The 27,472-nt window shown below is 38.9% G+C and overlaps 1 protein-coding gene and 1 pseudogene across 2 annotated transcripts in view; both read left to right on the top strand.

Moving 5' to 3' along the window:
* Positions 1–19,566, top strand: part of LOC107589737 (nuclear receptor-interacting protein 1-like) — a 39,707-nt gene extending 20,141 nt beyond the window's left edge. Inside the window, exons 2-3 of one of the 2 annotated variants that reach the window (XM_016278259.1) lie at positions 689–751; positions 14,118–19,566. In XM_016278259.1, the coding sequence (XP_016133745.1) occupies positions 14,463–17,690 (3,228 nt within the window). In that variant the 5' untranslated portion in view covers positions 689–751; positions 14,118–14,462 and the 3' untranslated portion in view covers positions 17,691–19,566. The remainder of the gene's footprint in view (positions 1–688; positions 752–14,117) is intronic. The other variant, XM_016278258.1, reaches the window with a different exon arrangement.
* A 4,045-nt stretch (positions 19,567–23,611) lies between these two features.
* The window catches only part of LOC107589738 (arsenite methyltransferase-like), a 49,055-nt pseudogene continuing 45,194 nt past the window's right edge, over positions 23,612–27,472 (top strand).

Here is a 27,472-nt window from a genome sequence, read left to right on the forward strand (position 1 = left end):
ATAATGTATTTTGGCAATTATGTAATTTCACTCTTATGGATAGCAGTCAAAATGGGTGTAATTACTTATTAAAAAAAATAAGTAATTTGCTTAGTGTAAAATAATTAACAATTCAATTTCGTGGCTGACATAAATTCTCAATGCAGTATTATTTATAATTCTTCTTATTAAAATTCTTAATATTAAGACAGAAATGTATTATTAATAAAATTAAGCCATTCATTGTTTTGAGGTATTTTTTTTTTAATTGATCAACTTTTTTTGAAAACCAAAAATTATATTTTTAGCCATTTTTGGCCAAAACGCCATGGCAAAAATGGATGCACCTTGACATTTCCATGCCTCCTTAATGTAATTGGGTGGCATGGCATGCATGTCCCTGTTATGGATGGCATTCAAATTGGTGCAACACTACATCAGTGTGTGTAAGCTATCCGACCTCCTTTTTAGCTCCCTTATACTTCGATTTCCCTCTGCCATGTGTCATCTCTGCCTTCATATTGCAAATTGTATCTCTGGCTAGACAAGCAGATAACTCTGCAATTCCACTTTGGTGTGAGGTTAGAGGTACACAGGCTCTATGAAATGTTTCATCACAGGGACTGATAGTGCAGGCGGCCGTTAGAGAAAGGCAGGATATTTGAGATATCTATCAGGGTACCGTGAAGTTTTTTTTTTTGTCTTGCAGATGCAGTTCAAGGACGCCTGCAGGCAGCACAACCCTCGCTGTGCTTCTGATGTGCTTCTCAAGGTCATGCACACTCACCCTCTGACATTCACTCACTACAGACAGTGTGAGAGAGAGAGAGAGGAATAGTGTGTGTTACTGAGAGAGCGAGTGGGGGAAGGGAGGGAGCGAGGATGGGGTTGCAGTAAAAGCCATCTTCCCCTGTGTGCTCTGAGTAAACAGTTCACTTTCCTCTGTGTGAGCGCAGCCAGGGCCTCATTTGCTCAGCCGTTTTTACTCATCTCTCCCATTTGCAGACAACTTGAGACATGCTGTTCTCTAGCTGCCTCTCAGTAGGACCGTTTGTCATGTCAGGGGGTTTTATTTGACTTAAGTATGAGTTATCTCAAACTCGGCTCCGAAATTAATGCACCTTTAAATTCTGTGCTGTTTCAAACCTTTATAGTTATTTTATGTGATCAGTGCTGAGCACTCAGGATATTGAGAGGGCATACGCTTACATTCTCTGCTAAACGGATGCTATTGTGATGTACATACAATACCACAGATGATATATTGATATTGTAACCAAAATAGAGATGGACAAAACTGCAATTTTTTTTCTCTCCCTAATCGTCTAGTCAGAGTAAAGATTTGTGTTAATACCTTGGTTTAGCATGTTCACTACATGCTTTTCCTAAGGGATGTTCAAAGTTCAACTGTTCAAGAAAAAAATTTAGCCATTCACATTAAACATTGTTTAACTTGAATATATTTGCATAGAAATACAAAAATATTAATCAGCGCAGCTGTTTTCAACATTGATAATAAGAAATGTTTCTTGCTTAAATCAGCATATTAGAATGATTTCTGAAGTGTCATGTGGCACTGAAGACGGCTGTAGCCGTTCACATTATACATCTTTAAAAACAAATGGAAGCTTCTGGCACCAAGTGAAGCCGGCAGTGGATTAAGCAAATGTGCAAATGGTAAATGGTAATCGTATCATGGCTAGCACCAACGTAATTGCCTTTCAGAAAATGTGTTAGTATAACTTATCAATCATTGTCACCTAATTAATATTCATGAAGCAAGCCCAGTGTTTATATTATATTCCCACCGCTTTTCAGATCATTCCTACACCCCTGATTATTAGCATGCTAAAGCAAAGCATGCTTTAGCACTTTAAAAACTCCTCTCAAGAAGGTTGTGTCCCATTTATGGTGCCATTGTTAAAAAAATATAAATAAATAAAATAAATGATAAATGCTAATCGATTAGTCTGTTTTTGGATAGTTAGTCACTCTAACTCAAAACTACAAGCAAAACATGGATTGGTGGCAGTAGGGCTGTGCGCTGGAGATTTACTACTAATCACAGAAGCGGCTTTACTGACGAGATGCACATGAAAATCGCATTTGATTTTTTGCACAGCCTTAGGTGGCAAGCATGACCAAGGCCATGTTATTATTTGAAAATGTTTCAGCTACTGTTTCTGCTACCGTTTATTAATAAATAACAAAACAGAAAATAGGACAAGAGGATAGAGGGAGAGAGAACAACTGTGTAAACGATGCTTGTTTGCTGACTCGTTTAGCTTTGCTTCTTGCACTGTTATCACCCCCCAATTAAGTTTTTAATCCAACTTGATTTCTGCTAATTAGCAACTGTAGGACTGACAGGCCTGGCCATGTCCATCCATCTGTGTCAGGACAGCGATTGCCTCTCCTGAGTTGTGTTCATTACTTTTGTCTTTTTCAAGTCCTTCAAAAGTGCTTATTATTATTTAAGTCAACCTGATGGAAAGTGTACTGTCAGCTCTTTTGGGAGTGGGCCGTTGTACAGAGCGCAGGCCAGGAACACAGGAGGGACAGTCGGAGGTGCATAAAAAGCCCATGTGTGGTGGAGGCCTACCGCTAGCTGCTCCGTGGGTAGCCGCTGCACATTTTAGATGCCAGGTTACCATTACGATCAGAAAAAGTATCGCTACTTCCTGAGGCTTTATGATGGTACTGTGGTACTTTGATATATGCCATGAGGGTACAGAACTATTATCATATTCATATACCATTGTTTTTCTATAATACGCCAAAGCACTTTAAAGAATACCAGGGTATTACTAGTGTTGGGTTAGCTACTTTGAAATTGCAACTATAGTCAAGTTTGAAGTTTTTTAATTATTTATCTATATTACAAGCTAGTAAGAAGTAGTAGATAAACTGAATTGAATGTAAGTAGTCAATATCTTTTTTTTATCTTTTATTGAAATGTTGGATGATGTTATTATGATTATTTTCAAATTTATTTGGCACAAAACCATTGATAATTTCAAATAAGGTGACTGATAAAATGACACAAAAATACTAATAAAAACTAATGTATTTTATATAAATATTTTTATGACAAAACATAACTAACATTACACGTTTGGGGGTCAGTGTTTTTTGTAATGTTTTTTTTCAGATATTAAATTAAGTAGAAGTTGTAAAGTTAAAAAAGCTATATGTTCTATTTCAAATAAATGCTGTTCTTTTGAGCTTTCTATTCATCAAAGAGTCCACAATAAAACATAATATTTTGCATACAAAAACAAAAATATTTATCAGTACAACTGTTTTCAACATTGATAATAATAAAAAAAGGTTTCTAGAACACCAAATCAGCATATTAGTATGATTTCTGAAGGATCATTATTTCTGTTTTAGAAATATTATCAAAATCTCATGAAATCGCAGACAGGGATTTGTGTTTTTATGTTAGTGGAAATGCCTGTAGGATCAGCTTCACATCTATAATATATAACATGGTTTGTTGACATGCTTTTAAACATATGGTCATAAGGTTTTAAATGAACTGCTTAGACCAGAAATACTGCAACATTGGCACTGCATTGTTTCACTGTACTGGTTGCATACTGAATGAAATGATTTTGAAGCTTTGTAATAAATTTGCAGTTTTGGTCTTATAAGGAGTTGCCTTGTCTATCTTGTCTTAAGTTAACAGTTGTCTCTGTCTGGTCACATCCTTGAAAACTCTTCCTCAGGACTCATACATTTGGCTCTGATGACTGCAGAGACTTTAATGTGTTAATAACTTCTCTCTCATCTAGGGAAAAGGCAGGGGACCCAGGCACCATCTTCCTTTTAATGTGCTGGCTTTTCTTCAATCATTTAATTAAGAAAAGGAGCGGTTATTCAGCCTAGAGTCAGCTCCATCTCCCTTCCAGCGCCTCATTCATCTCTGATTAAACTTGTAGCATTCGGTAACTGTACTTGCCTGCTCTTTCTAGGGCATGTGAAACAGGAGGAGATTGTGACGGTAGAGAAAAGAGGAACCTGAGGTCTTTGAGAGAGTTGCAGGATAAGAAAATGGTCCCCTTTGGTATCTTCAACTTGATAAAGGCCGTGCTTGCTGCTGTGTTATCTCTTTTTGCGTTTAAGTTTGGATTATCTCTTTTTGGGCTGCATAACCTGTCTGAGGGTTTTGCGGCATAGTTTAACCCCACTAATTAAGGGCTGACCCCTCATGGGAATTCACAATAAAAGGTTGGGGTCTTTTCAGTAAGTTAACAAGTTTATGTACAAGGTTGTTTTCACCTGGTGCAAAATAGCCGTTCACAAACAGAAGAAGCGATTATCTGAGAGGGTAGTAGATAGTACAAAACGTTGACAAAACATTAAAGGGGTCATATGATGTTGCTAAAAAGAACATTATATTGTGTATTTGTAATGCAATGTGTTTATGCGGTTTAAGTAAAAAAAACACTATTTTCCACACAATGTACATTATTGTTGCTCCTCTATGCCCCGCCTTTCTGAAACGTGTCGATTTTTTACAAAGCTCATCGTTCTGAAAAGCGAGGTGTACGCTGATTGGCCAGCTATCCAGTACATTGTGATTGGCTGAATACCTCAAGCGTGTGACGGAAATGTTACACCCCTTACCATACTGTGATGCCCTGTGTCCCGGCGCGACAAGAAAAAAACAATAAAACCCATTACAAACGAGGCATTTGTTGCATCCAGTGGGGACATAATTACTGATTATAATGACTTATTCTGTCTTTTTACGCGTTGCGTTGCGTATCGCGCTGCATAAACATAAAACCATGTCTGGAGAACTGACAAATAACAAGTGCTACTCTACACTGCTCAAAACTCGCGTTTGAATCATCAGTGGCAAATTCTTTAAATATAAAAAAGTACTTACAGACTGCGAGTCAGAAGGCGCCAGACTGTCCTTGCAAAGTTGGAACTGCCCCACTTTACAGAAACAGACACCGACATTGTAGGCTATTCTCACAGAAACTACTCTCTCCTCAGCAAAATGCGCTGCACACATCTGAATATTTGAGTTGTACTGTTCTGGAACAGTGTTGTAAATAGAACTTAACCACTGATTTTTAGTTGTGTCCTCTTTTAGAAGGCCAAACAAAGTAGTTTTGGTTTCACAACGAAACGCACAGCGTCACACACGGCGGGCTAGAGTGAGGAACGGCTGGCGGCCTAGAGTGAGCGGCAGCGGGCGGGCTTGCGGCAACCACATGTGACGACCCCGGGCTGGACTCCGCTTCGTCCATGGTGAAAGCCGATCCGGCGATCCACAGCGCAAAGTTGATGTATTTCCTCCGCGACCACCACGGATTAGCTCTAGGCATGACGAAGTGGATATCGTCCTCTTTTGGAAAGCCAAACAAAGTAGTTTCGCTTTCACAACGAAACACAGTGTCTCCACGACATGGCGGCGGCAGCAACAACAATATTACAGCGAGAATAAAAGTTACATCTTCTTTCTTTGCGTGAACATTTGGGCGGCGTTATGGAAATGTTCCCACATCGTGACGTAGACATGTGAGGACATGTTAGAACGAGCCATTTTAGGTAGGCGTGGTTGACTCTTAACATTTATAAAGAATATCTCTTTGGATTTGAGACTTTAGTCTTTGCAACTTTACAGATCTTTATGCACCAAGAGCTTGTAACACTCCAAAGAGAAAGGAAACATTTTAATCGCATCATATATGATATGACCCCTTTAATACTGTCAATAATTAACACTACCGTTCAAAAGTTTGGGGTCAGTAAGATTTTTATTAAGAAATTATTACTTTTATCCAGGAAGGATGTACTACATCTATCAAGTAAAAGAAAAGACATTTGTAATGTTAGAAAATATTTAAAATAAGTGTTGTTCTTTTGAGCTTTATCAAATAAACCTGAAAAAAAACACATCAGTTTCCACAAAAATATCAGGCAGTATTTTTTAACATTCATAATAAGAAATGTTTCTTGAGCAGCAAATCAGAATAATTTCTTAAGGATCATGTGACACTGAAGACTGGAGTAATGGCTGCTGAAAAGTTTACTTTGCCATCACAGGATTTTAAAATATATTAAAATAGAAAAGTTATTTTTAATTGTAATACTATTTCACGTTAAAAAAAATGCAGCCTTGATGACCATAAGGGACTTCTTTCAAAAAAACATTAAAATATTTTAAAAATATTACTGTCCTTGTAATATGTTTATCAGTTTATCAGTGTTGAATTTTTTTATTATTCTTTTTTGGCTGTGTTATGAAATGTAGAGTTTCCCTATAACCTTAATTTGACAGAACATTTTTAAAATGGCTTCTAAACTTGAACACTATTCATTTTCACTGTATGAATAAATGGGGAAAACTCAATTTGTGGAAAAATAAGAAATACTAGTTTTGAGCAAGGTTGAGGTTGTGTGGTTTTGTCGAATATCCACTTGGCTTGAGTTTGAATGGGCATGACGCTTCGATTGAGATTTTTCTTCATTGTCTAGATGTATAGCAGTACCTCTTTGAACTACTGCAAAATGCATTGCTGTATCATTAACAGAGAGGGACACAAACACACAAATGCAAAAGATATACAGGGATACGTTTCCAGCTCAGCACTATTAACAGTTGAGGTGCTATAATTCGAGTCAAGTTCCTCAGTTGAATGTGACGGTGGTTGTAAACATAGATCCCACGAGAGGAATTCCACCGGGAGACAAAGCAAGGGTTAGAGAACCTCGTTCCCCTCTCCCTCTGCTCTAGGGTGGAAATGGTTAACATATCACTGTAATTGGCACCCGCAGCTGCTTGTCCTCTCCACAAACAGGAGGGGATGAATTTTCCCCCGGCCTCCCCCTTTCTTTCTCCCCGCTCCTCTCTCACTCTCTTTCTGCAGCCTCTGCTTTGTGTGACAGCTGCCTAATTGGGCATTCTCCCCTCGTAGCGAGGCTGCCTCCTCCGGCCTCGACTGCTGACGAATGGAAGCGGATTACAGATGAGGACACGATGACCCGTTTGACCTTCCCGCAGCAGGGGAAGCAGAGGGAGGGGCCTGACAGGCCGGGCCCGGGCCCAGAGCCTCAGGTCACTGGAGGATGAGGTCGTGAGAAGGTGGAGGATCTGCCAGGTGGCCAATGACAGAGTGTCACATGACAGTAGCTTGATGTTAATGTGTCAAGGGTAGACCGGTGGCACTGCATCCTCAAAAATACTTGCACGGATGCACGCGTTCATGGTAGCTTTTGCTTTAATCCCCAGCTCTCAAAGCGATCGAAGACATCAGAAGTAGTAGTAGAGGCAGTCATATTTTTTTTCATTTTCTCACTCTCATTTACATGTGATTTTTCTTCTGCTGGAATTGTAATGATGCTCATTATGCTCATAATGATCTCCTGGGTTGGGTATATAATTATATACAGCAGACTGATATATTAAATACATTTTAATATTTCTAATATTTTTATATTCTAAAGTGTGTATAAATACCAAAACAGCATCTGGTATTAAAAGGCGCTAGCCTAATGACTGTATTTTTCTTAATGCCAGCACCTTCAGAATTTCAGCATATGTGCAGCAGACTAATGATCCAAATGAGCCCTTTTCTCTCCAGATCATTTGCTGCACACATTGGAAAGCCATTGGTTAGGATTTCTACATTAATAAAGAGGAGGAAAAAAGGAGAAATTCTATCACTAACCACTGCAAGGCAAGTTCAAGCCGTAAAGGTCTTGTCTGCTGAAGCATTTCAGCTTAGCTTAGCTTTCTTAGCCGGCTGTTGTAGTCATGAAGCCATGACCAGTCTCTGCTCCACTTCACCCACACACACACACGCTCTCGCATTATAAAAGCAAGTGTGCGGCAACAGAGCAGAGCATCTTCTAAGACACAAAACGCAGGCTGTCAGAAGGGCTGGCAGAGCCTTGTTCCTGTCACGCTGCCAGGATGCAATATCACTCAGCTGAGGTAGAAAGCCATCAGTTGTAAAATATGATGAATTATCCCTATTCGGCAGAGAGTGGGCTGTCTGTGGGCGTGTGGCTCTCTGTGTGTATGCGACAGTACGTGAGGGTGTATAAAGAGAGGCTATGCCCTGTGTGTGAGTCTGTTTTGTGTGACTGAGCACTGACAGCGTGGTTGCGGCACTCACAAGAGTGTGTGGGCGAGAAAAAGTGAGAGAGACCAACCATGGGGTTACTACAGGTTTAATGGCGACCTTGTTGTGCGTGCACTTAGTTGCTTTCAGTGTTGAGTTGCTCAGAGCAAGCGTCTAATCCCACCCGGGTGCTCACACACTCGATTAGTGGCCTTGGTTATCTGCCTAGAGGACAAGCCGCTGCCCCCTCCTTCACTGGTCAGGGCTAGGGCACTGAAGGGTGTCAACCTCAAAGAAATAAGAAGAGAGACACAGAAGGAGAGAGAAGAGAGGGACAGGATGTTGTTGAGGTGTATTAGTATTCAGACAGAGCCTTACAGCCTGCAGAGCAAATTGATTACTACACTGTACCTGTTCTTGGTGTCACAGCTCCATAAGACGTTAAGATCGTATATTGTATATCAGTGTGGGCATGGCAGAAATATCTCTTCCACAATGCTGGGACCATTATGATTTTGAGCTTTCTGAAGTTGTGACTGAGTCCGATTACTGTCTGATTTGTGTGAGTGGTTTGACAGGTTTCCGCGGGTTTAGATTTTTGAAATTGAACATGGTGCGTTTAGTATATTTCATTTAAAAAGTTTTACATAAAGAAATCAGTAGCTTCACAGAGCTGCAGGGATGACATATTTTGGAAGGCCAACCTGAAAGTTAGCATGGTTCCTCTGGTACCCTTGAAGAAAACGCAATTGTAATTTTATTTATGGCTTTTGAATAATTGCAGAAAATAAGTTCTGTGACCAACAAAGGTTTGAGATTCTTACACATTGTTTTCATCAAGATAATCTTCACCAGTGACCACAACGTTATGAATTTTAAAGCCTAAATACAGTCGGCAGAAGTAAAAAAACTGAAGTTAGACTATAAACAAGCTACAGAACAGTTGCATGACTTCAACGTCACCCCCATTAAGCCTCTGACATCTCTTTAAATATTTATGTAAAATCTACAAGTTAGAAAGTTTGAGTTATTATAATAGGTTCTGTATGAGTTAGAAAAAACAGCTAAAGTTTGAGTCGGTCCCGACAGCCTCTGTAGCCCCCTATTACCACTTGTTAGCAACCACCTTTTTTCAAGATGCGTAAAAACTGAGTGTGGTATTATTGATATATTTTTATGTTATAGAATAAAATGTGAAAATATTTTGAGCTTATGTTAACCACAGACCTTGTTTGAGGAATTTAACCAAAAATTTTGAGTACCAAATATTTATTTATTTATTTAAAATACTTATTCTTAATCCTCATCCAGTAAATCACGAACATCTGGAAAAGTCATGGGGCCTTTGAATATTGTTGTAAACAATAGGGGTTAGTGTTGTCACGGTACCAAAATTTCAGTATTCGGTACCAATACCAGTGAAAATCCACGGTTCTCAGTACCAATTTCGGTACCAAAGCAAAACACATGCTAATTAAAAAATTTGACTATACTTTCATTTAATTCAAACTGTGTACATATTTAATTTTAAAGGGCTTTTGAAAACCTTCTAGAGTTATTCAGCCAAGAATAACAACTAAGTTAGCTAAAAAAAAAGCCCAGAACTGCTTTTCTGACTGATATGACCCAAACAATGTTAACCATTTGTACATTCTCTAACACATTTTAGATTCACAATTCATTTAAAAGCCTCTGGTGTGTAAAAAATAGTAAATATCATCATGTCCTCCTGTTTTTTTTACCCTAAAAAAAGTTATAGGAGCATTAATTCGTTAATAAAGAAAATTAATTCTAATGCTCATTATATTAGCGTTAGCTGCGCTTATGCTAATGATTAACTACTCTAATAACAGCGTTCATGTCAATCCGACATTCAAATTAAAATATTGAATAATATTCATAACAGAAGCGGTGCAACAGACTTGCACACTATTTGTGGCAGCATATATATGCAAATTCATTCTCTGCCAGCAGGAGGTGCTTGTAGAGTGGCAGAGATAGAGGTTTACTCGGTAACGGCTGTACACAAAGCAGCGCTCCGCTCACAAACACTGCTCAGGCATTACAGGCAAAATGAAATGAAAATGACATCCATAAGTTTCTGAAGACAGTCGGGTTCCTTCAGAAATACAGTGATATAAAAACACCCGCACCGGGTTTCGACTTTGACACGTGCAGTGCTCATGTTTATTCAACGAAGTCAAAGCCTTTTGGAAAATCTATTTGTGGTGGTCAGTTTTGATATTGTGGCGGGCCGCCACAAATAAATCAATGTATGGGAAACACTGAGAAGATATAAATATTAAAATTAAACTTACCTGCTTGAACTCTTTCATTTGGTCTGGGTGTCTTTAAAGTGTTTTGTTAGTTTGGTGTGTTTCCTCCTTTTGATGTCGCCACTTCTCAGTGCTTTTATGAAGAAAGCGCATCTGCACACCTTTCGGATAGCACATCAAGAACCGGGTTGACCGGGTACTCGGTACCACCGGTACTTAAAAAACCTGGTACCATAACGTTTTCATATTTTTAGTACCGACTTGGTACCGAAGTACCGGGTCTTTTGACAACACTATTAGGGGTCCATGGAGTCAAATGGCTGAGATCCACTGGCCTAGGCTCATTGTGCATAACTTGTAATGATCTCACATCCTGGAAAAAGTGGAAGCTTGTCTTTTTTGGATGAGGATGTTGCTTGGCTATCTCTAAAGACTCGAGCAAATGACGTGAGGTTCATGACGCACATGCTGACCCTTCATTTGACCCTTAAGGCAATGGTGCAGTAAATGTTTATTTGTTTTATGAATAATAAAAGTGGTCATTGGTTCCCTCTCAAGCAGTTGGACTTTTAAACCACTGGTATATTGCCCTTTAGTCTGTGACTTCCACTCAAGTACATGAAGTGGTATTTTCATGATCAGTTTTTTACTGGGCATGGACTGATTCCCATGCTCACGTTCCCCAAGCATTTCCAACCCTTGAAATTGGGCCATTTACCACAGTCAATTAGGAGTACAAATATTTTGTTTGTTCCCATTTCCTGGTTGTGGGAAGTAATTAAATTTTTTCTTTGAGCTTTAGCATGCTCAGTATCACTTCAGTGTGTCATTTGTTTTTTGGCTGAAAGCGAACCAACAAAGATACATGCTATTCTGTAGCTGAAGATGAACCAGCTTGGTCTTCTCTGAGCGTTCCTGTTAACATTACGCTGCCATCATAAATCTCCAAGCCTAAGGTCAAGACTATTACTTGTGGTAGGACGCTGGAATTATGTTTGGAGTCGGTACATGCAGGGCCCCCCCATATATATTTCTGCCATGCACTTAGGAAAGGGTCCCTTCTGCTTGGCTAAAACACTCTGGTATCACCCTGTGCTTGCCCATGTAAAAGGGTAACTCATCTTAGGGTCATCATAATGTAGGTCAGACTCATGCTTTTACTAAGAGTCAGAGATTGCACTTGGCAAAGCCCTAACTAAAGGGGTGTGCCCCAGCTGGGAAATGTCAATGCGTGATGCCCATAATGCTTGTTTGGAAGTAGGTCACAGTGACCTAGTTTGAGTGGTGCATGGCCCTGATTGACCTTATTGAGTCACCTAATGCTATCTTAGGAATGTGTTGTTGTAGTTCTACAGGCTTTTGTGCCTACGTGAGCAACCAAAGGATAACAACAACTTAGCAGTTGCAGTGGCACAACTATGGCCAAAATTCATTTTTATTTCCATAACACATCAGCTAGATGGCGGGTATGAACGCACATCGCAAGGGCAGCTTTGTCACTTTTTATTAGGACCTAATGCTTTGTATGGACGCCAGCTGTTGCATCAACTCAAACAGCCCCGGCGGAGTGAGTGACCTTGACTTCAAACAGGGCATACAGCAGGTTTTGCTCCTTTTGCCTCATCATGCATTTTAAATAGCCTAAATGGATTACAGTTTCTGGACGGTAGAGGTAATTTATGATCTGGTATTTTTTGGGTGGGTCAATTAATCTTCCAGCCTTGCAGTTGAGAAATGAGGGATCCAGTCCAGATATCTGATTCTCTCCATTTATATCAAGCCAGTCGGTTTACAGGGATTTTTATTTCTCAGGTAACTCATTCAGGAGCGTTGTGACCCTGCACTGATGGTGGTAATATTGTGATGACAAAACCCTGAATAGAACTGAGTGAATGAACTCCTATATAACCAGGTTTTGTCAAAGATAAGCTAGCTCATAACTGTCAGAAATTGGCAGTTTCTTATATTTGCAAAGCTTTGATTTGAAAATTGTCACTGAATACATTATTAAAACAGCTGAATTCTGTAAAGAATTTTTTTCTTTTCTAACGTAGGATACTGAATATCTCTTCGGAGATGAGATAAGTGTGTTAAAGTAATTGTTTATCTGTTTAACAGGGTAAGGCGTTGTCAGTAGTGTGTTTCCTCTTTTCATTGGATTAGGACAACAAGCTACAGTGGCCTATTGATAAGATGAAGTGTTGTTGTTGTTTGCCCAAATCAATTACCCTCTCCCACTCTTTGACACAGTAGATATAATGCTTGGTCAGACAAAACTAAAATTTTCACAGTCTGATTCAACTTCCTTTCATTGACAAATAGAATTATTTCATATCATTACAACATCCATACAGAGCCAGAATATACTTACATTCAGTAGGGTTAGGCAATAGACATTTAATTTAATTTTACAGTTCCATTGATGTTTAGAAGTCTGTTCTATAATGATTTGGGTTTAGAGATAATTTAGATTGTGTAGTGTCATAGGTGTTTCTCAGGCCTGTCACTCTGACACCCCTGTGACCGATATGTTGATAAGGTCATCCCGTACCATCCACCCCCTGTCAGCCCCAGCAAAGTAGAACAACCAGAGGTGCCAATTATCAGCAGAACAAATCAACCATAGCCATTGACCTTCACTTTGACCATAGAGCACTGACAAGGTCAGCCTTGTGTGTATTCCATGATTAAGTACTTACAATTCCATTTCACTATGTTTTCATTTTCCTATGAAGTGCAGATATTGCTATGACATTGGTACTGCTGTACCAAGAGGCTTGAGTTGTGTGGTGAGGATAGTATTTAACAGACTTGTGCATATACACGATAAATGTGTCATTCTACAGAGCCAATGGCACAGTGTGATCCAGAGTTATATTTTGAGATAATGTAGTGAGAGCAACTACGGTAACATAGAAGTGAAGAACTAGACTGCATCATGTGGGTGTTCATTTTCCAGGCACTGACACTGATTGCAGAGAGGGTGAGAGAAAGATACCCATGTCTGTCAAACCAGCCAGCAACATGTAGGCTGAGTAAATGTCAGAAGTCATCAGAAAAGCTGTTTTTGCACCCTGAATAAATATCTAAAATCATATTTAACACATTAGTTTTTATATAAAATGTAAGATAATATAAAACAGAAATATTGTTTAATAATAACTGGGCCATTTTTGTCACTTTCTGTGGCATTTTTGCTCTGAGCCCTTTTAATTTCTGAACCTGCCAGTCATTATAGATAATAGGAAAAACTTCCAAGTACCTGCTAACGTTTTGTGTGGTTGTTTTACAAATAATTAAGTTCTCAACTGGCAGTTCTGTGGGTCTGTCTTGGAATTATTTCAAAACATTTAATCCTCTTCAAAATACTGTGCTTTGTTTTTTTTGTTTTTTTACCTAATACCTGTCAAATCAATCAAGTAGTCTTAAAAGCCCCGTGGATTCAGTTTTAATGAGATTCGGCAGGCTAATTCCTATTGCTTAAGAGTCCAGAGAAGAGAAAAAAAAACACTTGCATTGTACGACTTGCATGTAGGAGAGGGCTTTTTGGCCTTGCTTGCTGACACATTATTTTCATTTATCATCATAAATAACCTGCTGTTTAATCTTCAAAAATAAATTTTTGATCATGTTTACAGTGTCTTTTTTCTCTAAAATTGATCAACATATGAAATGTTAAACCACATGCTGAATTTGCTTTGTTGAATACAATAATGTGTGCTATGCAAAATTTAGCTGATAATACTCATAATTCATGTTTCTCTATCTTGTGCAGGTCCGTCACCAGCTGACCTTGTGGACAGAATTTCTGGATGTGAGCAGTGAATACACTCACAAACTTGGAGCTTTGAAGTACAAATCCAGTGCCATGGAATCCCACAAGACTGACTGCATTATGATCCTGTACTTACCTTAACAATGACAAACATGATTTTAAACAAAATTCATGCTTAGCTCTTGCCTCCTGTATGGGGCTTGTGAAGCTACATTAGACCTTTCTTTTACCTAAAAAACAAGGTTTGGAAGCTAAAAACTGCAAGGTGTCTTGGCAGAACGTAACAGAGAACGTTTTTCCCCTCTATTGTGGTGGCCAACCATACAAGGGATTATAATATTGAACATGACTCATGGGGAAGAGCCTGGCCCTGAAACACACCAGGATTCTGCTGTATTAACATATCTGGAAGGCTTACTCATGCATCAGGTAGCAGGAGGACAGGGTGCGGCAGCAACACAAAATGGAAACCAAGAACAGAGGAATAAGGATGGGAAAGGGCATGCACATCCTAGTCATGGCACTCGACAGGAGCAGAACCGAACAAATTCACACTGTGGAGCCTCACAGCACCTCAGAAAGGCTCGTCTCCTCAACTCGGAGGCCTGGACGGAGAGTGAGACTCAACGGAGGTCAGCACCCTCCGTTGCAATCAACGGGCAAAGTGAAGAACACCACAGTGGCCACAATGGTACCTCCCAAGATAAAGGAGAGAGTACACTTCTAGCTAGTTTGCTGCAGTCTTTCAGTTCTCGACTTCAAAACGTGACCCTGCCACAGCAGATTATCGAAGGCTTGAGGTCACCAGATGCTCCCTGCCAGATAAGCAAGCCTGCACAAGAGGAAAGGGCAGATGTGCCTTGCCACAGACTTGCCTCGAGCCACCTCAAAGGGTTAGTGAGCAAGAGCAAAATGCAGAATCACAGCAACAGTGTGCCTTATCAACGTCGACGGTCTAGCCAGGAAAGTTTTTCAGAATCTCCCAAGGCACTGCAGAGCAGTACTCCCTCCTCATCTCCTGAGTCTCTGTCTTGTACTGAGCGCCTAAAGGCTGTGGCAAACCTGGTAAATATCAGATCAAGCCCCGCTCCATCGCCCAAACCAAGTGTGGCCTGCAGTCAACTGGCTCTGTTGCTCTCCAGTGAGGCCCACCTGCAACAGTACTCTCGAGAACATGCCCTGAAAGCCCAACTCTCGAAACAATCAGCCAGTGAAAGACTATCAGCGATGGCCACACAGCAGACACAAGATAAACAACCTTCAACATCTGGCCAGACTCATGGACTAAGCCTCTTACACACCAAGAATGGAATACCTTCACAAATGTCAACAAGCTCCAGTAGACAGAGTCCAAGCCTAACTTCAGGGCAAAGGACAGAAGGTTCCATGTGGACAGGACATCGCTTTAGAGAGCGACGACCTTTCGAGAAACAAGGAAGACCATCACAGAACTGCAGCAGTCTTCTACTTCAGCTTCTCAACAGTCACAACACCTCACAGCGAATTAATGGACAGGGTCACTTGAAAGATGACCTAAGTACCTTTGGCACTCTGGCCTCTCCTCTTTTTTCAGACAGTGAGCACTCGAACCCCGACAGCAGTCTTACAAAAGACAGCAGCGATGCTGAGAGCTCTTACTCTAGTTGCTCTCCTATCGACCTTTCTCTGAAGAACAGAACAAATGTACAAACACCAGTATCTACTTCATCCTCACCTGTACGAGTCCCAGAGTCTTTGTTAAACAGGTGGAAGCATGAGAGTCCACCTGTCAAAGTTACTTCAGATCACAGGGAGGTGGACACCTGTTCAGAGATGAAACCTCATCACAAGGTCACTCTATTACAGTTGCTCTTGGATCACAAAAACGAGAGAGTAAACAAAGGTCTGGATAATCCAGATTTGCAGCAAACTGTAATCCCTAAGGTCACTAGTGCATCTACAAGTAGCCAGAGTGTTTTCAGTACAGTTAGGTGTAAGGACATAAGTGACCTTAGTGGACATTGTAGATTGAGTTGTAGAAGTCCCAAACTCTTGCCAACTTTCTCCCAAAGCAGAGACTCCAACAGCAGTACATCTCCATATACACTTTATGGGTCTCCCCATTCTCAGTCTGTCCCATTGGATCTTTGTAAAACAAAACAACCTGCAAGTGATGTAAGAGTAAAAGAACCTGCCTTTAGTGCTAGTAAATTTTTACAGAATTTAGCTCAGTGTGGAAAACAAAACCCTGACATCTCTCCTCCAACAAAGGCACCTTTACCCCCTATCAAACTCATGACCCAAGAGCTGAAAGTTAACCATCCTCCAACTTTACTTGAGAGACTCACTGCGCCAATTCAGAGAAATAACACACTGTGGGAAGAGGCCAAAGCAAAAGCTTCAGCAGTGCCCGAAGCAACACAGCATGTCTCGGAGATTGAGAATCTGCTTGAAAGACGTACAGTTCTACAACTTCTTTTGGGAAATGCTCCTCAGAAAGAAAAGGTAGGCAGTAAACAAAAACGAGAACATGGCAAAAACAATTCTGTGGAAAAACCAACATATCAGGCAACTGGCCAACCAAATAGTTCTCCTTTGGATATTACAATTAAAACTGAACCTGTTGAAGAGGGCCATATGTATGACTATAACATAATGTCAAAGCATTGCCAGAATCCAGAATGGGAGCCTAGAAAAAGCTCCAGTTATCATTCTCATGAAAACATCAAACAAGAACCATTGTCCCCAGAGGCTCCCACCAGAGATGGTCTTCTCTGTCATCTCCTAAAGAAACGACCCAACAAAACCCTTCAGCCAAACAAATTAGAGAACCTAAACAAGAGTTGTGTAAAAGAAGAATCAGTTGAAACCCAGGGACCAACAATCCCGAAGAAGCGGAAATTTTCAATAGAACTAGAATATCATAACTCCTCGACTCAGCAGATCAGGGATTTGGAACATTCTGGTAGAATGAAAGAAGACAACAGTGGTTGTTTTGCCTCCAGAGATCTAGAGACAAGAGAGGCCAGAGACCCATCTAGCCCCCCAGAGGCAGACAGTTCACCAGCTAGGTTTCCACCATATGAGGCTAACGAAAACCGAAGTTTCAATGTTCTAAAGCAGCTGCTTCTTTCAGACAACTGCTTGAAGGAATTGTCTCAGCCAAGGGGTACATTCAGTTCACAGTCACATACTGTGCTGAATGGGAATACAATCAAGCAATCATGTAATGGAGAAATTCAAAACTTTCACTGGAGTCTGAGTCCCAGCAATGCGTCTTCTAAAAAAGCAAGTAGTCACAGGCAAGAAACTCCCCATGTTACACATCAGGAGCCTGCAAGGTCAAAAATCAATTACAGCACCACAAAGGATTTGAATGGCCCTGCAAAGATGGTTAATGGAAACGATCAAACACAAAAGTATGGGCCAGACTCACCTCGGTTTACCAAGACTAACCCTATTTTGTACTATATGCTCCAGAGGAGCAATGCACAACTGGTTAAAGAGGGGGAGGGGCTGGAGGTAGGCTCGGGACAAATGCAGACAAAAGTCAAAAATGAGTCATCAGGTGATACTGAGGCCTTTGAACTTTGAAACAAAATTCACAGAATTACAATGGAACACTTAGTTGTGACTCACCACGGCTAAACGGGTCATTGAAGAAATACTAGTTTTGAGACTGTGAACCAGCATCTGTGCTTGAACTAGAAATCTGCTTCTTTTTATTCTCTCTGCTTCTTATCTACTTTTGTTTCTGTTGAGGCATTTCACATTTTTCACTTGAATTACATGTCATTTAGTTCACAAAAAGACCATGAAACTAAAGTTCATTTGAATATTTATAATCACTACTTTCTGGCTGATTTCTTTCCTACGTACTAAGCGGCAAAGAAAATAAAAGTAAAAGTTTTCTACAAAAGGTGTGTGACAGATTTGCCCTTATGTATTTGTAACAATATCAGTTCCCACTCTGTTTTCCACACATGGGTAGACTTTTGGCCTCAGGCAGTAAGTTATGATGCACCAATGCACATGATAATCTGTATAAACAGATTGTGCCTCAGCAATTGTTGGTGAATATTCTTCAATTTACCGTGCTGAAATTAAGAAATAGCTGTGTTGTTACTTTGTCTATGCCATGAAGGCATTAAATGTCACAGTATTTATACATTCAAATAAATGAAATTGGTTGCCTTTTTAAAAAGATAGGCATCTCTTATTGGTTCTGTATTGCTCAGATAAACTAAAAGCAATGTTAAAGCTAGAAATTCACTATCATGTTTGGATATGGAATATGAATCCATCAGTATTACAACATGATATCTTGATATCTGTATGGTATGTGAAGTGTGTATACTTTTATGTTATTAGTGTCCTCTTTAATTTATCTCTCTCCCTTTGAAAACAATGTTGTGATGTGCATTATTCTTTATTCTGCGTTCTCCGCATTTACCTGTCAAGACCGAAATGGATTTTTACAATAGTGTAGAAGATGATGAATGAAAATCACAAGAGTTACTACAAATGTCTGCTTTTTGCTCATACGTTTTGTATTTGTGTATTTTATGAACAGGTCTTGGTATTGGCATGCCAGAAGATGTTTGTTCTATTATGCAAGAGATTGTTGCATCGACTTGAGACAAATCAGACCAATCTCAGCTGTCTGTCATGTTAATGGACACATTGATCTAATAAAGGGAGTGTTTGTGGTATTAAGGCCATTCCCACAAAAATATGTTTGCTCATGTGATGTTTAACAGTCTTACGTTTGACATGTTGTTTTTCATCAATCTTAAAGACTCGTTATAAACTATATTTATGTACATAGCATAATCTTTATGAAAAACAGCTATTTTGTATGAATGAAAAGCATTTTAGTTTTGAAATTTCTTAAAGAGACTTCAAAGTAAATGCCATGTGAATATGTACTCTAGAGGATGATTTTTGTCCTTCTTTTGCATGTGTCTCCTGATTAAACAGTGATAATCTGTTCTGCAGTATCTTGTGTTATGTCAGATATTTAAGAGTACACTGCTGCCTGTTGCATGCAGATGCATGAGAAGGTTCCTATGTATTACTGAACATGGGGAAATTCAAAGTCTTAAGTATATATATTTTGTCATGGAGCCCAATAAATAAAAATGTGATCTGTATGTTTGTCATGAGAAATAGACTGCTGGGCAAAATGTTTAAACTTTTGAAACAAATGTGCATATGAAGATATTTATTTTGTTTTTACTCAATTTTATTTTTTACAAGGAGAAAACCAAACAGGTTAAACAATCATGTACCGTACTGTACAGTACAAAGATGGATTACACTGACATTTCAAAGACTTCTATTGGTTTTGAAATATTGTTTTGATGCAAGCTAACTGCGATGCATTTGAGTATAATTGTGTATCATTATTTCTAAAAATACATTTCATTTGGGTGTTTACTTGCACAGATTTCGAATAAAGTTCTGAAATGCACAATCAGAATAAACCTGTCGTTTATGTCCTGCAAAGGTTGTTTTCCCCTATATTCCACTATATTCCTGTTTTATGTCTCCACTCTCCAGTAGTGTATGACATGTGCTTGACAAAAACACTGATCTTACATGCAAAAATGAAGTTAGGAGGAATCTGTTAAGAGTATGTTTTTGTTCATGGAAACCTTGTCTTTGGCTGACTAAACTTTGCTGTTGACCTAAATTTTATCTGCTGTGCCCTGAGTCATGACCTTAATTCCTGTCGGTTGCGGTGACATAGATGTGAGAGGAAGTGATAGGACAGAGATGACCTCGTGCATCACTGGGGCCATCATCAAGACAGATCAGTGGCCTGTAAAAAGGTATTCTGGAAGAAAGGGACACTCTGCAACAAAGAACAACCTGCCTCGGGCCCACATGGTTGCTTTTATCAGGAAACGGAGGAGAGAAATGTGATTCCCTCACCTTCTGCTCACTCGCATCTAAATACTGAAGTTTTTAAAAGCTCAAAAATGACATGCAGACACATTTTGGTGACAGACAGCAGAGCACGAGGGGTTTTAATAATCAAAGCTGGGAGAAGCACGCAAGCCTGTTTTTGAATATGAGCTTTCTTTTATGTTTTCCTTCAAAACTAGGTCATATTTTTTTGTGTATGTGTTAAAGTGAGGGGGTGGCTGAAGTGAGAGCTGATGGGATTAACTTAAAGCTAAAGAAGGTTTGAGTTGTTCATGAGTGTGAATCAAAAATGCTTTTGGAGTTTCAGGGTATGCTAGCAGATCAAATCATCATCTAAAGTGCTTTGAATGTTAAAAAGTGTAATAAACAGCATTATTTTGCTTGTAAAGGAAGGGATGATAAACCTCCGAACAACTGGAAAGTGCTGTCGGGAGGGTCGGTTAAGCAGTGGCACCACTGATTAAGTGGAGGACACTTTTCACATTCCTGCTGAGTTTCTTTTACAGATCCTCTTCCTAGTAATTGGACAAGAGCTTGCGTGCATTTTTGATGGATCAAAGAAAGTTGCACAGTTGGCATGAGACCGCTGATGTGGAACAATACATAAAAAGTAGGCTCTGCTTGGCTGATGATAGCTAATGGCCCTTATGCTTAAGTGGGAATTTCTAAATCATACCTGTGATTTATGGATCTCTGAACTCCTCACATGAAATATGACTTTTTGGCTCCCTTACAGCCCATGCATGCGCTCCTATCGTTGAAGTCTCCACTTAAACAGGCACTGTAACCTTAAGCACAGGACTTCACAGTATGCATGTACGCATCTAGAGGCACCCACATCTTTACTACGAATTTAGCAATGAAATGTCTTTTATTATGTGGCTTATTTTGTCATTCATAACAAGGAAAAATGTGCGTGTAAGAGATGGAGTTCATGCATATTCCAAGTTTGATCAAACAGAAAAGTCATAAAAGAGATTTCATGTGACCCAGTTATGCCTTTAAAAAATGACATGAATATATATAAATATAACTCCCATTACATATGCCAGATTACTGCGAGGAGAGAGAGTGCAGCGATTAATCTATCTATCTGATCTAACGGTATAAAGGTTTTTCTGTTCATTTCATAGACACCACATTAAATAATCCATCTGAATGTCCACAGAGAGTCAACACAGCAGGATCTGATGCTATATGGTATACATTGTTCTTGTGGTGAAAAGGAAATAACTAACCTGTGTTGCAATAGCTTGCTTTAACTAGATGGTCTGTCAGGTTCAAAAGGGCAGCAGAGGTTAAAAAGAGACCTCAGAGAATGTAAGTGTGCATGTGTGTATGACAAAAAGGGGAACAGTGGGGTTTTGTTTGCCGAGGAGAAGGCCGACTATGTGACACTGTACACATTCCCCTCCTCTGACTTCTACTTTATTTGATCTTCCAAAGATTACCCTTTCCTTCAACTTCTCATGACCTTTAGTCTGGCAGTGAACCCTTCCCAGCATAGATGTTTGTCAGGCTTGAACTGACAATAACCTCTCGCTTGCCTTGACTACAAAAAAAGGAACATAAATTAAACAAATAAGTCTGGGACCAAGACCGAGGTCAAGTTTTGGAGCTTGACAACTATTCGTTTGTCAGAGGACACAGAGGGGGGTGAAAATGCCACACAGAGAACACTGGCTTTGATGTCTCAGTCTGCGGTACAGTGTAACTTAGTAATCAAATTGGATGCCATGCATATGAAGCATATGAATGGATGCTAATAGCATACAATTAATTTAACAGGCTTGAAATAATCTGGATCTATGCATATGTAGGCAAGTTCATTTATATAGAACACTTCATACACAGCGGTAATTCATAGTGCTTTACATTAGCATAATAAGAGAGAACAATGGTTTGAGACATTTACATTTTTTTTTACATGATTAAAAATTATTAATTATGAACGTAAAAAGTATAAGGAAAATATTTTTAAAAATAATGTTTAAATTTAATTATGTGTATTTTGTTTTAATTTAATAAAATATTTAATGAAGATCATGCATAGCCTACTCCAAGTTTGATCAAACAGAAAAGAGATTTCATGTGACCCAGTTATGCCTATGAAAACGACATGATATTTAAAAATATAACTATAATGCCAGATTACAACAAGGAGAGAGAGAGTGCAGGGATGAATCTATCTATCTATCTATCTATCTATCTATCTATCTATCTATCTATCTATCTATCTATCTATCTATCTATCTATCTATCTATCTATCTATCTATCTATCTATCTATCTATCTATCTATCTATCTATCTATCTATCTATCTATCTATCTATCTATCCATCCATCCATCCATCCATCCATCCATCTATCTATCTATCAGTCTGGTCTAAAGGTCTAAAGGTTTTCTGTTCATTCTGTTCATTTCTATGTTCTGTCCCTTATTTATGTATTCTGTATGCATCACAGAGTGCACCATTTATTTTATTGCTTTTTTAAGGTCGAAATACTATGCAAACATTAAAATGAATTGGAGACTCATCTCTCTGACAGAAAATGTCTCGTCTTTTACAACAAAGGCCTTTCTGACTCGTCCCACAGATATTTGCTTACAAGAGGATGAAATCAGACATACTTGGACCACCCTTTAATCAAAGTACAGGCTGTTCTTTGGTAAAAGACTCAGGACTCTGAGGGCAGAGCAAGGTCACAGCTGACTGATTCTGCTTAATGTCAAGCAGGACACTGTGGGAAGACTTTTCCAGTTCCATGCACACACACACACACACACACACACACACACACACACACAGTGCACCATTTATTTTATTGCTTTTTTAAGGTCGAAATACTATGCAAACATTAAAATGAATTGGAGACTCATCTCTCTGACAGAAAATGTCTCGTCTTTTACAACAAAGGCCTTTCTGACTCGTCCCACAGATATTTGCTTACAAGAGGATGAAATCAGACATACTTGGACCACCCTTTAATCAAAGTACAGGCTGTTCTTTGGTAAAAGACTCAGGACTCTGAGGGCAGAGCAAGGTCACAGCTGACTGATTCTGCTTAATGTCAAGCAGGACACTGTGGGAAGACTTTTCGTGCCACGCGCACACACACACACACACACACACACACACACACACACACACACACACAGGAGAGCAACAATGTCTGTATTCATCACAGCATGTTAGTTCTCTTCTTCACACTACTGTCTCTTAACTGTGCCAAGACATAGCTGCTACCACCCCCATCCATACTTTCCTCTAGATACGCACTTAAGAATTACAAATGTTACAGATGAAGAATTAGATTACAGATGTTACATGAATTACAGATTACATTTGACAAATCATCATTGAGGTTTAAAATTCCCAGTCTTACTCTAAAGGTAAATTATAATAGACATATAATGTTGCACAGACATCCTCCCATTGGTCATTAAACTTAACTTATTTAGTAAACTATGTTAAAGGAATAAGGCCTGTGATAGTCATTGCAGAAATGTGTGCCATGAAAATGGACGCGTTGCGCCCTCTAGTGTTCAGTAATGATATACACAGGAACAGATTGTCGTAAGGACTTTAACCCTGAAGTTGGATACAAATAAAAATTTAGCCTGTCTTACTCCGTACAGTACACACTAATACGTTAGATATTTAGGTCATTTATTTCCTCAATAGCACAAAACTCGAAGGTGTTCACAAAACTACAGCTACATTCCGCTCGGTTTGCATTCATGAACTACGTTACCACTTTTCTCCTGAATCTGGCTGTTCAGCGTAAAGTACAGCCTTACTTTCTAAATTCTAATTCTTTAAATTCTAACCCTTAGCATGTCTTCTGCTGTTCATGAAAACGTGAAGGTAAGCGGTCACAACACGCTTTGACACTATTAAGTTCACTGATGGCGACGCTATCAACGACGACGACATATTATTTTTCCATTTACGTTAATCGCATCGTTTACACCTGTGATCAAAATGTACTTTAGCTTTTGAGGGGTCTGATAAGAGTTGTTGGTGTATTATGTATAGTTGTGCACCATAACAGAAATTTCAGATTGTTTTGATTTCATGTGAACGTTTTTATATGGCAGTCACATGACCAGAAAAGCTCGATGCCCTTTATCCTTCTGAAGGATTTCTAATGTTCCTCATTACATATTTGTTGCATGTGATATTTGTTTATTTATTTTCACAAATTCAAGATTTCTCTGTGCAATATGAATCATATTCGTAATGAAGCATTCACTTTTTTTAAACTAGATTTCAAAGTATTAATATTAAATGGTGGTTGTTAAAAAATATATATGCATATAATTCCCATACAGTATTGAAATTTTGAAATTTCTTCGCAACGTTACTCCTGAAATTACCTCTATGTACTACTGTAAACCACCATTTTTATTTATGTCAGTTATAATACTAATACTACTACTAATAAAAATATTAATAAAATTAAGCAGTAAGGAAAATTAAAGGAGGTCAAGCAACCTCCATTGGACCACCTGAGATGGATTGACCCTGACTTTTTTAGTTTATTTAGGTTATTACATTCTTGATGACCAATTGAGCAGTATTGGACTCTGTAGTTTTCCCCTTGGATTAGAGGAATAAAACATATTTGCATATTTATAAATATTATTCATTATTTGATATATTATTCATAAACATTTGCATGTATTTAAATGTTTCAGCTACCAAAAACGTAATCCCTTAGTGTACACTGCAAGCATGTAATGTCCCTTCATTGGATTGTTCTACTTTGGTCGCATTTACTTGTAAGCTTTCTATATAAATGAGCTTTAGCATTTCTTTTAGGCCACCAAAACATGCAAAACTCACTCTCTATTACTCGCAGAATTATTATGGATCACGGCTGGAGACTTCGGATGACTTGCAGACCAATGCTGCATGTGTCATGCCCTCCAGACCTCTGCCCAAGAGTGTGTGTGAAGCCCTGAAACAAGTCCACCCAGATGTTTGCAAGAGGTACTGTAAAACTTCATTGAGATTATGATTTATAATTTCAGATTTGTCTGATTTGTGTAAGTAGTGAATGAAATGATATAATCTGCAGGTATTTCGGCTGTGGTCTGGTGATTCCAGAGACACTGGAAGGATGTACGGTTCTTGATCTGGTCAGTGGATCGGGCAGAGACTGCTACGTCCTCAGCAAACTGGTGGGGGAGAGAGGTTGAGTCATTGGACTGGATATGACGGACGAGATGGTACAAAGATTAATGTACATACAAAGATTGATTAACATATTTTGTGAAAGTTAAGCAACATAAGATCTGAAAAATGTTAAATTATCTTAAATAACCAAGTAAATAAGTGTTAACCACTGTATAAGCGGAATAATTGAAAAGTGTAAAAAAAAATATGAAAGTGCAACTTTTGTCCTTTGTGTTTGCTCCAAAATTAGATCGTTGCCTCTCAAAAATATGTCCAGTACCATCAGGAGAAGTTTGGATACTCATTACCAAACACTGTGTTTGTGAAAGGATACATGGAGAAGCTCAGTGATGCAGGGATACAGAACAACTCTTTGGATGTAGTTGTGTATGTACATTCTTAGGCCATTTATGATGTTTTCCATAAAATAGAACCTTTAATCTGCCTGAGCAAAAGTAGTAAAAAGGCCAATTCTTTTTCTAGGTCAAATTGTGTGATATGTCTGTGCCCAGATAAGAGGACTGTGATAAGTGAAGCTTACAAAGTTCTGAAGGTGAGATATTTCTATCACATACCTACTGATAATTTCCCCTCATTATTGTATTTATGCAAGAAAAACCTTTACTAAGTTGTGCACTTTGCAAACACTGTTTCATATGTGAATGATCTCATAGGAGGGCGGAGAGTTGTACTATAGCGACATGTATGCAAGCGAAGTAGTTCCAGACTCTTTCAAGGAAGATCCAGTTCTGTGGGGTAAACTTGATTTCTTTTTCTTTTCTGACGTTTTTTCATTTAATACATTTTTTAGTACTTTTGACCACGCCTCATTCCTTTATAATGGCTGATTAAGGAAAGTTCATGAGGAGTTATGACTTAAAGGGTTAGTTCACCCAAAAATGAAAATTCTGTCATTAATTACTCATCCTCGTGTTGTTCCAAACCCGTAAGACCTTCGTTCATCTTCGGGACGAAATGTAAGATATTTTTAATGAAATCTGAGGGCTCTCTGACCCTCCCATAGACAGCAAGGTAACTACCACATTCAAGGTCCAGAAAAGTACCAAGATGATCGACAAAGTAGTCAGTGTGACATCAGTGGTTCAACTGTAAAGTTACGAAACTACGAGAATACTTTTTTGTGCAAAGAAAACAAAAATAACGACTTTATTCCATATTTTCGTCTCTACTGCGTCACTTTGGACGCGCGTTCACGACAGTACCATGATGCGAGCGTGTGGCAGCGCCGGCGCTGACCCAGATCCGGCATAATGACGTTATCACGCCGGATCTGGGTAAGCGCCGCCACATGCTCGCGTTCCTTTTTAATAGTTCCTTTGCAGCTAGCTGAAATAAAATATATATTTTCAATATTTTATTTCAGTTTACATTTATTTCAAATATTTGTATGGTTTTAGCTTTAAAGTTCAGAGTTCAAAGCCTTTATTGTCATATGCACATTTCCCTGTACAGTTAAATTCTTACTTTGCTTTCCACTCTGAATTCCATAATAGAAAAATAATAAAGTATTAATAGATAAATAAGATGGAACGTATAATTACAAATGTACAAACAGTGCAATGTATATAAATACTGTGCAAGGTGCAGTTGGATATGGTATGGTGGGGATTCCATACTGAAATACTGTAATTCAAATTGATTTAGTTTGTTATAATAACCCTGGTTCACACACACACAAAAGCAATTGTTTCAAAACAAAAATGTTGTCACTGAAATTGAATCACACCCCTCAATAACATATAAATTGTGTCTCATCTATGCAATAGTGAATTTGATTTAAATGAGTGCTTGTTCCTATCAGGTGAGGGAATGGCTGGCGCCCTCTACTGGCGGGATCTCATCACTCTGATGAATGACATAGGCTTCAGCACTCCCCACCTGGTTGCAGGCAGTCACATTGTGGTTCACAACCCAGAAATTCAAAGAAAGACTGGTAACTTATTTGTTACTTTTTTGTTATTTAAAAAAAAACTTGTTGTTACCACGTTTGTGCTTTTCTGTGATTTGGAGGCGAGCAGATGCATTAAAGTTTAACTAGTGGTACTTTGACCTACAATATGCCACTATAGGTGATGTTAAATATGCATCTGGAACTTACCGGATCTTTAAACTGCCTCAAAACTCCATCAAGACCAGAGCGCTGGTCACATATAAAGGCACCGTGCCTGACTGCGCTGAATGTTTTGAGTTTGATGCCTCTCATTCCTTTAAGGTAAACTTTGTTTATTTTAGTTATTCATT

The sequence above is a fragment of the Sinocyclocheilus grahami genome, unplaced genomic scaffold (assembly GCF_001515645.1).
Source record: "Sinocyclocheilus grahami isolate Dianchi unplaced genomic scaffold, SAMN03320097.WGS_v1.1 scaffold119.1, whole genome shotgun sequence".
In the NCBI taxonomy this organism is placed as follows: domain Eukaryota; kingdom Metazoa; phylum Chordata; class Actinopteri; order Cypriniformes; family Cyprinidae; genus Sinocyclocheilus; species Sinocyclocheilus grahami.